Source organism: Phlebotomus argentipes, unplaced genomic scaffold, assembly GCF_947086385.1.
Source record: "Phlebotomus argentipes unplaced genomic scaffold, Phlebotomus argentipes genome assembly contig_6, whole genome shotgun sequence".
In the NCBI taxonomy this organism is placed as follows: Eukaryota; Metazoa; Arthropoda; class Insecta; order Diptera; family Psychodidae; genus Phlebotomus; species Phlebotomus argentipes.
In genome coordinates this window covers 2,343,072-2,358,838 of record NW_026776145.1, presented here as the reverse complement: position 1 = coordinate 2,358,838, position 15,767 = coordinate 2,343,072, and the positions used below count along the sequence as shown (strand labels likewise).

At 35.5% G+C, this 15,767-nt stretch overlaps 1 protein-coding gene across 4 annotated transcripts in view; it reads left to right on the top strand.

The window, feature by feature from the left end:
• Nucleotides 1-15,767, top strand: part of LOC132256612 (neuropeptides capa receptor) — a 32,274-nt gene that overhangs the window by 5,254 nt on the left and 11,253 nt on the right. For 3 of the 4 annotated variants that reach the window (XM_059753139.1, XM_059753130.1, XM_059753142.1), the window contains 5 exons: nucleotides 1,226-1,376; nucleotides 11,335-11,425; nucleotides 12,480-12,679; nucleotides 12,787-12,966; nucleotides 14,802-14,873. In XM_059753139.1, coding sequence (XP_059609122.1) covers nucleotides 1,226-1,376; nucleotides 11,335-11,425; nucleotides 12,480-12,679; nucleotides 12,787-12,966; nucleotides 14,802-14,873 — 694 coding nt within the window. Of the gene's footprint in view, nucleotides 1-317; nucleotides 373-1,225; nucleotides 1,377-11,334; nucleotides 11,426-12,479; nucleotides 12,680-12,786; nucleotides 12,967-14,801; nucleotides 14,874-15,767 lie in introns of those variants that run through there. The other variant, XM_059753143.1, reaches the window with a different exon arrangement.

The following is a 15,767-nucleotide window of genomic DNA, read 5'->3' as shown; positions in this document are numbered from 1 at the left end:
CATGTCACAAATATCCGTATCTACGAAGTTCCTCTGAAAATTATCACCCAAATTTGACGACTGAATACACAAAACGCAGAGCAGTGCCATATGAAATTCTCTACAATTATAACCTTTTGCTTGAATTTAATTATGCAAATATTGCTGGTAAGTCTCAAAAACATCTGAGAAATTTCGCTCTTTGTATCGCTTTCTCTTATCACGTTTTCAGTATCATGAGAATGTCTCCCCAGTGTTGTTGATATTTCTGGCAAATTAAATATTGTCCCAACTTCACGTACTCAACCGTGCACAGACTCTGACTTACTGGAAATGTCGTCTTGAATCTGATTTGGCTGAATAAAAGTATACTTCCCTTCCCCCTAATCCAAAGTAAATTCATATTTTATACGGAGTTTACATTACATTAAAATGCATCACTGAATCTACATACATACATACACAACACAAGCTAGGGCTTCTCAAATGGTGCACAGGACCACCCACTGAAGAAGTGTAGAATCTAAACATGCATTTTCCTTTCAACTCCAGGCATACATCATTTATTATGCTTAATTGTATCAGACAGAAAAATTCAATGCATCAGAAGCTCCAAAAAAATATATTTGTCTCCTCACAAACTGCATATGAAATGTTGAGCTTTCAAGCGCTTTTAGCGTGAAATAATGACTAATCATTCTTGGAACTGAGTGCATACACACAAGCCCAGACAGTAGCGATTATTTTGCATAATCAATTAAGGAGCACTTGTGTGAAAAATTATTCGCCGTCTTTGCGTAGGCCTTTGAAATTGGCTATCGTATTGATCTAATTAAGATTTACAAGAATACAAAAAGTGTGAGACAACACAATACAGTCATTGATGTTATTCTTGGCCATTAAAGGAAACTGTATTTTGCACGGCGCCTTTTAAACAAAATAATACATTAAAAAAACAAAATTTATATGAATAATTTGAATTGAACTTTCGTGGGAAGCTTCTAATAATTTGCATTTAAAGAAAAGCTTTTAAAAGACGAATTTTTCATAGTAAGCAACAAAATAATTTATTATTTATCATTCGAGAGGTCATGAAATGATAGTGGACGCCACAATATAAAACTTAAACTCTCTTACGGCTTAATTGTTGAGATTCCACGAATCAATTAAGATTCTTAGAACTTTGATACACGACACATTCTCATGTAAATTATCACTGGAAAGTAATTGAATTAAAATCTTGCAGGTCACCATACTCTTCATAGCGATTTTCGTGACAGGAGTGATAGGGAACGTGATAGTCTGTGTCGTCATTGTGAGACATTCATCAATGCACACCGCAACCAATTACTACATATTTAGTTTAGCGGTTTCAGACCTTATTTTCCTACTAGTGGGTAAGTAAAGTGACACTCTCCGAGGTCTATCCAGAGGAATGGTGTGATAATGTCATTAATTTTATGCGGTTTACACATTCCCTTTGGTCCCCGAAAATTGCGTCGAGGGATCGCAATTTCAAGAGGTTGCGGACAAAGGGTCTGACTTGTGGGCGTTGACAAAATCGAGTTGAAGTGATTCGTGTGTCGGAACGGAAAAATTTGCATAAGATATACGACCTTTCTCATAAACTTTCATTTTATCTAAGACACCGACAAGGTATAGACTCATATCTCTTAAAATTTAATGCACTAATTTGCTACAAGAGCGCTGCCAAGAGTCATTGAAGATGAAGAGTATCTCGTGTCTTGTGCAAATAATGCCATGTTAGAGCCCCATGCCATTTTTCTTTAAACAACACTCTGCAGAGAGTCAATTGTGCGCCCCTATTTTTCATTACACAGCTGTCGATTGGAAACAATTTCAATCAAATTGAATGGGATGATGAGATATCTTAAGAGATAAGTGGTTTTATGTACACTCACTCGAATAAGTATATAGGAAATCCAATCTGGTAGAAAATGATTCTTGGGTTTCTGTTGCTTGCCTTCGTTATAGTCATCTCTATTGAGCAATTTACATTCATTTTCCCTTAAAATTGATTAAAGTATGTTTCGTTTCTTACCCAACAACCATCGATATTTGCTATTAAGCTTTTATTGGGACATTACGCTTAGGAGCTTCATACATAATTGATTTTTTTCTAAATTACTTTACGATTCCTTTTGAGCATAGTATTGGTTTATAAGGAATGGGTTGTGAATTCTCGGTCGAAAGCGCAATACTTTGTAATTCGTTTTACCCATTTTTTTCTCTTCTCAAAGAGTTTCATTTGCAAATTATACAGCGGCGGGATTTTGAATATTTACTCAATGGCTGACTGCGTATAAAATTCAGTAAAAAGAAACTATAAAATTAACTTTTCTTTATAGACTTGACTAAATCGTTTGACAGTAACTTTAATAATGTGCTGTTAATGTTCTTGTTTATGACATTTTGGAATTTTTTCTTGCGTGTATATGTGTCTTTCATGGTGAAGCTAAATTGAAACAGGGAGAGACGTTTAGACATGGACAAGTTCTAAATATTTAAGTACAACGTCATCTCTCATGTGTCGTCTTTGAACCAGTTCTATTTACAATTATCTAGTTCATGAAAAATGAAACACTCTTCGAAAAACATGTGCTAATTCCTTCGCCCATAAATCCTCTGGGAATTGCAACCATGTATGGCACGTCGCACAAGGAGAAGCTGGAAAAGGCTAATATAGCATGCCAGCGCGAAATGATATGCAGACAAGAAGCAAGAAAATATGATTCATATTTTAAGGGCATTTCGAGAGCATCCGGAGTTGTGGCTAAGTGAAATATTTTATCAGTTTGGATGATTTATATCACATTGTAATCGATTTTTTTTTTAAATATTTCACTTTTATATCTAAATTCCGGAAGAGCAATTTGGCGGTTTTTTTTTTATTTTGTCATTTTTGGGGTGGAATATACATTCCAGAGTGATCATTTGATTTTTATTGTGATTTATTACAGACTACCGTATCACGAACAGATTTCCTTTTAATGGCACGGAGCGAAAATACCAATTGAAAACGTAACCGATGAAAAATGCCAGCATTGTAGCCGATGCAATTTATTAAGTTGTAATGTGCACTCGAACTTCCCAGTATATGACAAAATTGCGTGGCTCGGAACCGATTAAATGATATGGCTTGTGCGGGAAATTAATAATCGTCATATTTCATCATTGCTATGGTGGAAAAAGGCAGCCAATTTATGTGATACATGTATTCTGTGATGGCGCAGGATGATAAAAAAAAGTCTCTCGTGAAAATTGTTGCATTCAATCGACGGTCACCGCTCTTGAATGGGGATATACACTACGTTGAAGCTCACTCACTGATTATTATTGTAAGAGTTGTGCTTTGAGCATGAGCACCCCCATGAACATTTCTGTCGTGTTCATTTCAATAGAGTGGCGATTGCATGGTGAATTCAAACTGAAAGTGAACAATCTCCATCAGAAAGCACGAGGTTTGGCAGCTTAAATGGAAATTGTGTGTGCTGACAACCACCTGACATTAATCTTTCGCTCGAATCTATACTTTTATAACATCTCATAAAATTTTCAAAATGTCTAGATAATATTCTCGGAAATCCAGCATCATTTCATGGCAAAACAGCACATAAAACATGTAACAACCATCACGTCCGAGCCTGTCATCCACGAAAGCCCGAGAGGAACATCTTCACAATTCTAAGCAGATTGAGGGACAATTTCTCAGAATAATTATTTCGACGTTCTTCTCTCTATTACTGTAAATGTTTTACATTTGTGCACCTTAAGATCACTTCTGAGGACCTGACTTGTTAATCTCTCGAATATTTCCTTCTTCACGCCCTCGAGGTATAAACAGGAAAACCCAGAGCACAATATGAAAATTAGGGTTGGTTTGCAAGGGATTAAATAAGTTTCGTGTGAGACAAGATAACAGACCGTCAGATACTAAAATAAGGAAACATCTTTCGAAAAGGTTGAAATAAACAACCATTAAGATACAATCTTGAATAGAAATCGTGTATTTATGCAATTAGATTATTGAAATTCTCTCCCAAAGCACAGAAAATCTCACTGACGTCTAAACGTGTTAGGAAAATGGTGATAATCTTGAATTTTTATGTCTCGAAAACTGAGATTGAGAAGTGATTTCGTGATTGGTTTCTAGTTTTTCACGAGAAATTTTGCAATAAACACTTTTGTCAATAAAAATCCTTCTATGCAATCTTAATAGGGTTCTTAGAGAAAATTTAAATGTACTACAATAGTTAACTGCAGATAGCAACATTATATTCCGTAGCAATCATTTTATAAAATGAATAATGCCGTCTTTCCCTCCTTCAACACAAATCTCAGATGGTCTCTCAACTTTATTATCTCAAATGATACGGTGTATAGTGCAGAGCGCCATCGACTTTTGTTATTTATTGTGTTTACCCAAGAGATAAGACTCGTTCGTGCGGTGCGGCCAGATTGTTCTGCAAAGATCTACAATATAAATCCCATCTCCAGGCTAATGTTCCCATGCGAATCTGCCAATGCTGACAACATTTCAAGAGGAAGCGTAGGTTCACAGCAGTAGTACCAATCAAGGGGCTGTTGAAAATTAATGGGTGGGTGTGAAGAAACCGCGGAAATGCTTGTGTGCACTCGGCTGTGCTATCCTCTAACTGAATTCACACCCTCACACGACTTGAAATTTTCTCTTCCTACCACAATCACCCAGTTAAATGGCGAGATAGCTTAATGACTGTGGCCAAATGAAATGCAATTGCAGACTGCCGAGAACAAAATATACACATTCTCAGCTCTACTTCTGCAGACAACTTTCCCGCGCAAGCATAAGCAAATTAGATAGAAGTGCGAAAAATGCTGTAAATACTATAAAAATACACTATCTTATCTCAAAATGTTAACACTCGTCAAGATACATTGATATGCATGTGTTACATTGTCAGAGTGCGAGACTATCTGCAATGATGGGCAATTCATTGTAATAAACCTCATAAATAAAGAATGATAATACAATGAAATATTATCACTTTTCATATTACTCCTATGTAATATTGCAGTTACTATAAATTATGCCCTTTTCATAATGGCTTTTAAAATCAAGTGTGTTAATTTAGAGTTAATCATTTCCATTTCATCGTTTTTCAGTGGTGTCGGAAATTTAATGAAATGAAACAATCATATGAACGCACAGAGAAACATTCTGAAATATTTATCTTGGGTCACACAATATGAATAAATTCCATTCAACAAACTTTTTCGCATAATTAAATATTTAAATAAATTGCCCCGTTCGGCAGGGCTAAATGTGTGAACTCCATTTATAAGTATGCTCGCATATGCCTATTAATAAATCAGGGAATTTTTAGGGCAATATAGCTTGTTAATTCTACTTGAATTAATTGCTCCGAAAAGCTGCAAATTTTCATAACTCTTAGATTTCTTAGAATTATCTAATTGCCAATTTATGAATTCCAAATTTTGAATTTGAGTAGGAATCCTCCAAAAATGTACATCCTTTATGGAAATACACGCCAACTGAGGCTACATGTGAAATTTCCAAGAATACTTCAAAGCTTTACAATACAACTCTAATAATTGGACACAAAAATGGCCAGAAGCCACTGAATCATGAGTGAATGAATGGAAATTCTTTTTTCGCAATGCTCGATGTGTATTATGTTACAGCTGAGGATCAACGAGTAGAAGTAATCATAATTTTAGACGACAAATTAAAGATATATATATACATATATATATATATAGTACTCAATCTAAAGAACCCTCATACCGCAATTTCAATCCAGGAAATGGAATTTTGTGTAAAATTATAATGGTACTCTTGTCATGATTCAAGGTTGTACAATTTCTGGCAGTGAGAATGTCTGAAAATAATATCCTTAGACGCCACATGGGGATTCCAGCGCAGCATTCCAAGTCGTCATGCTGTGCTTAAAAATAATCAAGCGTTACATGCGACATTCGAAACTTTACTATTTTCATCACATTTCAATTACTTCTTCTTCTACATTTTTTTTGCTTGTTACCTCAATTACGGAGCCAAGAGACATACATATTCACAACAGTCATTCGTGCAATACAAGGCAGCGCTTACTTTGATGTAGCACGCAATATGTTCTATATAGGACGTAGATGTATAATCGCGATTCCTGAAGTTCAATCTGCTCAGCAATATTGAGTGACTGCGATTAAACTTGAGCAATTATTCACAAATATTAGAGCAAACTTCTACAGGTACATGAAATAATGTTGTAAAATATTCTATTCTCAGAATTTTGTGAAGGGTACAGAGAAAATCATGTTTAAAGTATAACGTATGCTACACGTTATGTTGTTTTCCCGAATTGTTTTCCTCGTTTTGTGTATGATTCTTTATACACTTTCCGTCCTTCCTTTTGTCGATGCCATGCTGAGAATCTAGCAGATCAAATTTTCCTTCAAACACTTTTGGGAAAGTGCTGCAAGACACATTTAAGAACAAAATATACCGCATACAATGCAGGAGTATAACAAAGTATGGGACAGGAATAAACAGGACTACAGAAAAAGGCAAAAAGCGAGGTGTGAGTGAATTGGCAAAAAAATCGTTCGCGGGCGAAGAAAGCATATCGTGTGGTGAGATTTTTTTATGAACCCATAAAACTGTAACAAGTAAATTTTTCGCGTACAATTTCAAATTCAGTGCAATGGAGGCGCCGGGTGAATCAGTCGACTTGCACAAATTCGAATGATACTCTGTGGTACGTGACGAAAGCGGATAAAAAGAGGAGTGTTCAGGAGGAAGGAGTGCGATTCATGGGGTGATGTTTAGGATCAGTAAAAAATGTTACACACATGCAGTTAATGGTATGCAAAATGAGTATGTAAAGTTTAATATGAAAAGTTGAGCCTCTCTGAAAAGTGTTCACTTTATAGTTTTGTCCATTTCACTCTAGAGATTTTTGCCATTCTCAAGCAAAGGCACTGCAGAAGAATATCCAATTTAGATCATTAAAATTAGCAAACTTCCACAATGTTCCACTGCCAGATACCTTCATTTTCTGTATAATGACATCAAGTGTAATTTGATATAAAGTACTTTCTACCACGTTTTTCGAACTATTAAAAATTTAGTTTTACATCATTTGGCGCAGATGTTGAGTCAAATGTTCTTTTGAAAGTAGTTAGTCTATTTCTGGGGAACATTGTAGTAAAAACGAGTACGATAAGCCTATTAATGAAACTGTCCTTCCCATTAAAGCACAAAATAAGTACTTTAAATTGATGGACTGCGAAAATCACAAGGAAAATCATATCGGAAGAGACACTCTTCACTGAGTACGATGAAAGAGTTGCTCGCAGAAATGGAAAATTTATAGCGACGAATATAAATCTTCCATGAAAATTAATTTAGGGTCTCGCGGAGCATTTCAGTCGTGTCGTTTGATACATTGGCGGATAAGTCTGATTCTAAAATACAGCAAATATATTTCACCAGCGACACGACAAGGTTCTGAAGGTACATAATTTATTTAGAATTTAGAATTAATTAAAGAGGGTGTGTTCAAAAACTAAAACATGCTTTCATCCAGGTTTCTGAATTTTCGGTCTTGATTTCTACATTAAACAGAACCCACAGAAAATTTCGATGTTATTGTGTTAAGGTGCAAATGAATATTCTTTTTATAACACTGGCGAAGAAAGACATTAGGCAGTAAAAATTGGTCATGAATCTTCTGTGCATGATATTATCATTCAGGTCACAAAACACCTCAACTTGCGATATAAATGCTAAATAGATCATTTTGTGCAAAGTTGTTGGACGAGATTGCAGTAAAAGAAAGGCGATTCATCACAAATTTCCCCTTGAATAACACACAAAACTCCTGTTGTGAATAGCTTTCATGAGAAATTACCATAAAAGAATTTGGTTGTTGTGCGTCATTTTAGTGAGGAAAATCTCACTGCGCCGCGATGTTCTCATGACAATTTTGTATTTGCCTCATTCAGAGCCATAATTCTGTACATATTTTAACAACAATGTAGATACTTGAAGAGGAACTTGAAAAGCCTCGTGATAGGAGAGAAAATTAATGATGATGATTAGCGTGAATAAATAATAAATGTTTCTTGCTGTATGAAAGCCACCATACAAAATTATATCTCAAAGAACTTTAATATGTAGTGTATATCATTATTATGGCTGTTCACCAGGATGCTCATAGATTACGCCATGAAGTTCCAACCATGAAAATTGGTCGTTGTTTACGATATACACATTCTGTGACGTTGTCTATTTTCCTTGCGCTAATGAAGGGTCAACGTAGAGAATCTTATGACATACAAATCTCAAGAATAATACCGCTATACATGTGAGCAAAGTATTTCAATCGATTTCAGGAGGAAATCTCACGTTTATATCTCTATTTGCCATGAAAGTACGCGAGGAGCGTCTTCAATGGTCCCGTGAGCAATTTATGAATTGAATGTACGCAATTACATTGTCGTTCTCCGTAGTATTTTCTTAAATGCGTACACCTCATTTCTACTTTGGCGGAGCTTCTGAGCGTAGGAATTTTGTGAAAATTGAGCATAAGTGGAAAGTCATGTAATTTTATCGCCTTTTAGCTTTCCATTTTGGCTATGAGAGACAACGAGCGCGACTTCAAGTGTAATTCATCCGTAATATTCCTCATAAATCATTTAACATGTAATACAAATTTGTGTGTGATTTGTAGATAAAACGACTCTGAGTAAACATTATTATCAACAAATGAAGAGAGGAGCCTCATACTGAAGAGGGTCTTTTCCCACTTAATAGGTCAATATCAATAAAGATTTTCCCGCCTCATATCATCAACAATTTTATTACAAAAACCAATAAGTTTATCCCAAGAGCGCACCCTTGTTTACTCCAAACACCAACACGAATTTTAATGAAGTCATAATATATGTATTGGCGAAGAATTTGCAGCGGAAGTCAAAATATGATCTATACAAATTTTGCAGAAATAACTTATTAATTTTCTCTTCACTTTTGAATAATATCGCTAAACTTTTCTTTTTAATATTCACGCTTACATATAATGTTGGATAAAAAATAGGCCCCATTCTCTGTTCTCTTCAATTTAATTTAAATAATACGGGTTTAGAAATGAAAACTCCCGCTTTGATCCCTCATCATTTTCACTGATGACGGTGGTAAAGAATAAGAAAATTGTCGATTATATAGAGAAAAAATTGCTTAATATCACGAACCGTAAATCTCTTAAGAGCACCAAAAATTTCTCTTTAGCATATGTTTTTTTACACACCATATTCTGAAAACTTTTCTAATATAAATGATTTATACGTGCTATACATTAATTTTCTCCTGATCTTCTCTGGGATTTTATTTAATACTGCACACACTCCATATAACAGCAAAAGAAAACGTGGAGAAAAATGAGATGGTATTCAAAGTGTGTGAGAGGTATTTTCCTTCATGAAGTGTATTATGCTATGCACATACAATACATTTTCTCTTTTCATTCTCTAAATTGGAATTCACTGAGAGATGTAGTGAGATAAATTGAAATCGTATCAAGGCGTCTTAACTGATTTCAAGTGACAATCGAGAGACTTTAATATGTACTTAAATGTGAGACTTTAATTTCATTCGACAAGCACAGGAATTCTCTCTTGCGATTCACTAAGAGATTCACACAATTCACCTTCTGAAAGAGCAAACATTACGATATTTATTTAATCAAGAAATATACTTCCTTGAATTTTCACTGTTCAACTTTGCACTATAAATAAGTAAATCTTCCAGTTTATTCCTATCCACAAGTAAACAAAAAATTCAGAAAGAGTGTACATAGTTTAAGGCGCACGGGAAAAGATTAAGACACATTTAAATTCAGCGATATGTAAATGTGTTGCAGATAAAATTGCAATATATTCGCTCAACTTACAACTTTGAGTTTAGGTATAGTCAAATCATGATGTAGACTTCAAAATTTTCTTCCTACGGGTATGAATTCATTAATTTTGTGATCAACTTATAGGATTTGACGATAAAGTTTCGGGTGTATAAATTAACTCATTACCACATCTGACACCAATTTCCACATGAGAAAATGTTCCAATTTTGTAATTACACACCTGTAGTTTCTCTACATATATAATGACCTTAAATCCCTTAAATGTATTTTCAATTTATTCTATGAGCCACAGAACTTAAATATCTAAATACAAATTCATTAATATTTTTGCTATATGAATCTATGCAAAGTAAATCAAAAAGATTGGAAATTTAATAATATTTTCAACATTCGTATAGATAGATTTCTGAGCATCATCTTATAAGTAGAGATTAGGTAAGCTGACTATTTATTGACTTGAATATTGCAATAAGCAGATCTAAGAGAAGCTTCCACTATCGCTCGAAGGCACACTTCACAGATTTTTCTTACAACGCAGACATTCTTTATTATTTTTTCAAGTCACATATGGAGAAGTGAAATTGAAATTTGATTTACAAAGAAAGAAAATCTATTTTACAGAAGTAATTCAGTGTGGCTGAAATGTATTGAAATGGTGGTGGTTATAAAATTGCGAAAGGTCATATGAGTGAAACGTGTATATGATACCAATGTTTTTTCACTATAAATACAAATTTACATATGCGGGCTTAGGAATATTCGGAGGATATCATCGACCGATAAGCTAACAGACGAACCAAGCCTATGCGAACATATATAACTTCATATTAGAATGTCTATTCCTGGGGTGGAGACATGTCAATAACTGTCTGTTGGCTTTTCATTCCCACAAAGGCTTTGTGACTAGAATGTGCCAAAATGCCTGCGAGGTTCAATATTTGACTAAGTCTTAAAATAAAAACATCATTCTCACACTCCCTTTGCACTTTGGCATCAAATCGCTTGGAGTACCACGCCATAACTCATATTTCCGCTAACTGGGAGTGAAAAAAATGACGGTGTGAGTGCTATACTATCTACTTGAGTTTTCCATGCAATTTCCAGGGAAAAGTTGAAACGGAAAACACTCCATTAGGCAATATATGTCGGTGTGTTGAATGTTTAAAGGGCACAAAGTTATAGCTGTTTCTCTGAAAATTTTGAATATTACAAAATTCCAAGTTTAATTCCTCTTCCACATCAGCAGAAAAGAATTTTTTTCCGCTGGAATGGATAAAATGATCGTAAATATTGCCCTTATTTCTCATACACAACGGGTCTACTCAATTTCTTTAATTCACCTCAACGCGATTTTATGCCTAACAATATATTACATCGAGATTATCCCTATTTTTTTGCTCTCTGCTTTCAGGTCTTCCATTTGAAACACATATATTATGGCATCAATATCCATATCAATTAGGAATTGTTTTCTGCAAATTGCGAGCATTCGTATCGGAAGCGTAAGTACCTCATTTTTCCTGAGTATAACGACTATTGAAAAGATGATGTTTGAATCGCCAATCAATTGAACGGATATTCTCAAACAATACGTGCTAGGATGTCTGCAAAATAGATACACTGTCAAGAACACAAATTGCTCCAACGACATAGTCTCTGAATAGAAATTTTATTTTCGTTTCCCTCTTAACAATATCGCATCCATTGAATAAACTGTCTTTCTGCGGTTTGTAAATGTTGAATATTGTCTATTTTTGACACATGTATATTTCGAAAAATATTCTAACATTCCTTGAAAAATAGTGCTCACATATCAGCTTGAGATTATTGAAAAAGAATCGCTGAAAAACTATTAAATTTACCCATAGAAGAGTGAGAAACATGTCATAATAATTCCTTGTCAAATTCAGAATAAAGCATCATTTATTCATCGCTTGCTTATTACCATAAAAATATGTTGACAGTGAAAGAATGGCAGCGATATTTATTGCTCCCAATGGCGCATAAGTTGAGGCACTTCAGGACTGATTTACCATAAAGCCCTCTTTGCCAAACTACTTTAAGAGAGTTGTTCGCATAATAGCGGTAAATCTATAAATTCTTCTGTGATTAAATCAATCGCACAATATTCCTCTTCATTTTGTGATATCTTGGGAGTTGTAATTGATTGAAAATAAACATAATATGCTTTTTATATGTGACTCCTTGAGAAAGGGGATTCAGTGGAGTTTATCTTGTATTAAGTAAGAGCGAAAATGTGTGTACGCACGTTCGCATAAGAAGCAACTTTCTTGTCAGATGTGTATTTATATTATATTGATTTGCTTTTCATGTGGTGATTTCTCTAGGGAGAGAAAGCCATAATAAGAAAAGTTGTATGAGACAGACATGCACGATGGAAGTATTGAAGGGTGTTATGTGGAATTGATTGTCGGCCAGAAATCTCATATTTTTCTTCTATTTCTCGGGAGCGTAAAATTGTAGAAGAGATAAGAAAATGTGTATGTCAGTTAGCAGAAATCAATTCGTGACCACTTTTCATCCTTAAACAAACAGATCGACCTACGTATCGGTCCTGACGATAGTGGCTTTCACCATGGAACGCTTTCTGGCCATCTGTCACCCTCTTCACTTGTACACGATGAGCGGTTTCAAGCGGGCGGTCCGCATCATCGGCGCTTTGTGGGTGGTGAGCTTTCTCAGCGCTGTGCCTTTCGGAGTATACACAAAAATTCACTACATCCCATATCCAGACAGTAAGTACTCTCCCAACACCGAAGCGCAAATTGTCGCCTTAATGTGAATCACAAAATATTTGGCATTCTTCTATCCCGAAAACTCTGTCACTAAATAACACTCTTAGAGAACGACAGTATCATCCTGGATTCTGCATTCTGCGGCCTGCTGGGAAATCCGAAGGGCTTCCTGCTCTTGGAACTGTCAACATGCATCTTCTTTATCATTCCCATGATCGTCATGGTGGTGTTGTACACGAAAATAGGACTCCGGATACGCTCACGGACTCGTCACACAGTTGCTCTCGGTGAGTTGTTCTGCATCCTCTATAGTGCACCACGTGCACATTTGGGCCATTTTCCCAATTACCGAACTCTGAATAATTTACACAAAACGTACTGCCACACCAAGTGGAACACAGCTAAGCAACCCATGATGATTTTCGGAAATGCTTAAAGTGTTCTCAAACCTAATATTTTAATGTCATTATAAAATTTAAGCATCAATTTGCATAGATAAAATATGAGATATGCAATAAATATTCGGAATTTTATGATAGGCAAGAAAAACAATTTCATCATTGATTAGGAGATTTATTGCTATGCAATTACAGCTTTCAATAATTTTCTTTTTCATTCTACTGACATATTTTTATTGATTTTTTATATGACAGTGAAATATCGCATAGATTGCATGACTCCATATTCTTTGTGAAAATCATTATGCAGCAAAACTATTTGAAAAAAAAAAATCAAACTGCTTTGCACACAGAGCACCACAAAACTATACTGAACTTTTGATTTCATTGCATAGTATCTCTATGGTATTTAACAATTTGAGGAATGCCTTTTCCCTCCCGTTATAGGCATGTTGCATTGTTGTTGAAATATGCAAAAGCAAAAAATTTCCTATTCATTTTCTGTCCAAAGAAGTAACATAAAAATGTTAATCGAAAGGTTGGGTAACATATCAATTTGCAGTAAATTACATCTTCACTGTGACAAGGAAATGAGCAAAAAATGTTTGAAATTCTTTCATAAATTTTAAAGAGGCTTTCCATGCCAATATGAAGTTAATATTTTATTCATTAGACAGATCCCCGAGACGGCGAACAGCGAGGAAAGATCATGTTAAGTGTATTGGAAAATTGCAGAACGGAAATTGGGGGAAATCAAAAGATGTAATTGATAATTGGGCATGCGGGAAAACGGAAAATTGCGACGAATAGAATGTTCGCGGCGCAAATCCCCGATAATCCACAGGGAGAACGAAGGATAAATGACCCAACTCATTGGGGGTGACAGGGTGGCTTTATCGGCACCATAAATGACCTCAGCTCACATTGGAGTTCAGTATAATTGTGGCGTCATATTTTACGGCTCCGTTCAGTTTGCTGCTCTCCAAATCCTGCCCGATCCGACCTGAGTGCAATTAGACAAGGACATTCGGTAGAGCATATGCACGTCTGCATTCCCTAACAAATTCAATATGAAGACATAATAAGAGTATCGAAATCAAATTGAAATGGCTTTCAGCGCCTGATGATCATCAGATAACTTTATAGCTCAGGGACCTTTTATCGGGTGCAAGCATGAAAGGCATGCGAAGTTGTTTGACTGTAAAAACTACTATTTATTATTATGATTTCTTTTGTATGTTTTGTGGTGCCAAAGGGTGGCACACGTCAACCCAGGCGAAAACATATTCAAACTGCTAACATATCAAATTATGTGCCCCGAAAAGACATCCATATTCCACTCCATGCGAAACACAATTTACTCGTTTTCGTTTTTTGTTCAGTCCCATTTTCTCGGCATCCGAAAAAATTTCCCCATCTCTGAGCAATACATGTACATCGCGAGAGAGAAAACCAACCACCATGAATTTATATTGAAACAGTTTATTGTCTGACGCTTTCCCTTTCATCGGGAGTGAAATGGGGAAAATTTTATCGAGTTTGCCCATATTCAGTCATGTTGTTACATAACTTTTGGCAAGTCTCTATATTCCACCTCTCATCTTGCACCAATTGATATACATTGGAGCAATTGGGAGCTGGAAAAAAATAGGATACATTGTAGACAAGCCTTTTCAGGAATTCCCACGCTCAATTACCACTCTTGTTTCTCGCTTCTCTTGCAGGTGTTCAACAGGGATCACTTCACAATGAATCCAGGCAGACGCAATCACGGAAAGCAATCATCCGAATGCTAGGTGAGATTATTATGTGCTCTTAATTAATGCAATATCAGTGCTCGTCACTTGTTGGTTTTTCTTCCCTTATTCTCTGATCATTTGTCAAAGTGGAAGCACGAATAGCAAGAGAATGAGAATTTTCTTTTGAGTCATAACTTCCACTCGCTGATATCGTCATTATCACTGTGAAAGGCGCGAAATAGAGTAGCGAGAGAAAGAAAAAGCAGCCGAGGCGTGAGATGAAAAAGTATAAAATTGAAAAATCACACCATGAGACAATGAACGCGTGAACAAGTGAGAGGGTCTTCAAGACACAGCGAGGAGGACTTTTTCTACGCCTATATTCTCTGACACGACTCTTCTTAGATGAAAAGAGCGTCAAAGTTCACAAAAAGGGCACACTCATGAAAATTACTTTCCCCAGAATCAAAGTCGAGGAGTAATATAATATTCCCCATGTGACTCGCTCTTATCATCAATGATTGCGCTGAAAGCGTGACAATCAATGATTATGACTGATAAAAATTAAGGATGAACATCCTTGTCGTGCCATATCACTTCACTTGTTTCATGTCAACATTTCCTCCAACTGTCAGCAATCAAGATAATTCGTCTGCACTTGCATCTTCCTCATTTGGAGCCTCTCTGCAAGGGTTTCCCTTCTGGAAATTACTACCTTTGCACCTTCGCTTTATGCGTTATATCACATCATATTTTCATCTCGAGATTAAACAGAAATTAGAAAGTCACACAGATAAACCATGTGGAAAGAACTTTTAGATATAAACATTACCATCGCACTAACAATGTTGACAGTATTGATTTATGTACGTTCGTACACATATCTTGTGAATTAAACTAATTACATTTAGATTTTAGTTTTTTCTTGGATTAATATTGTCAAGTCAAGCG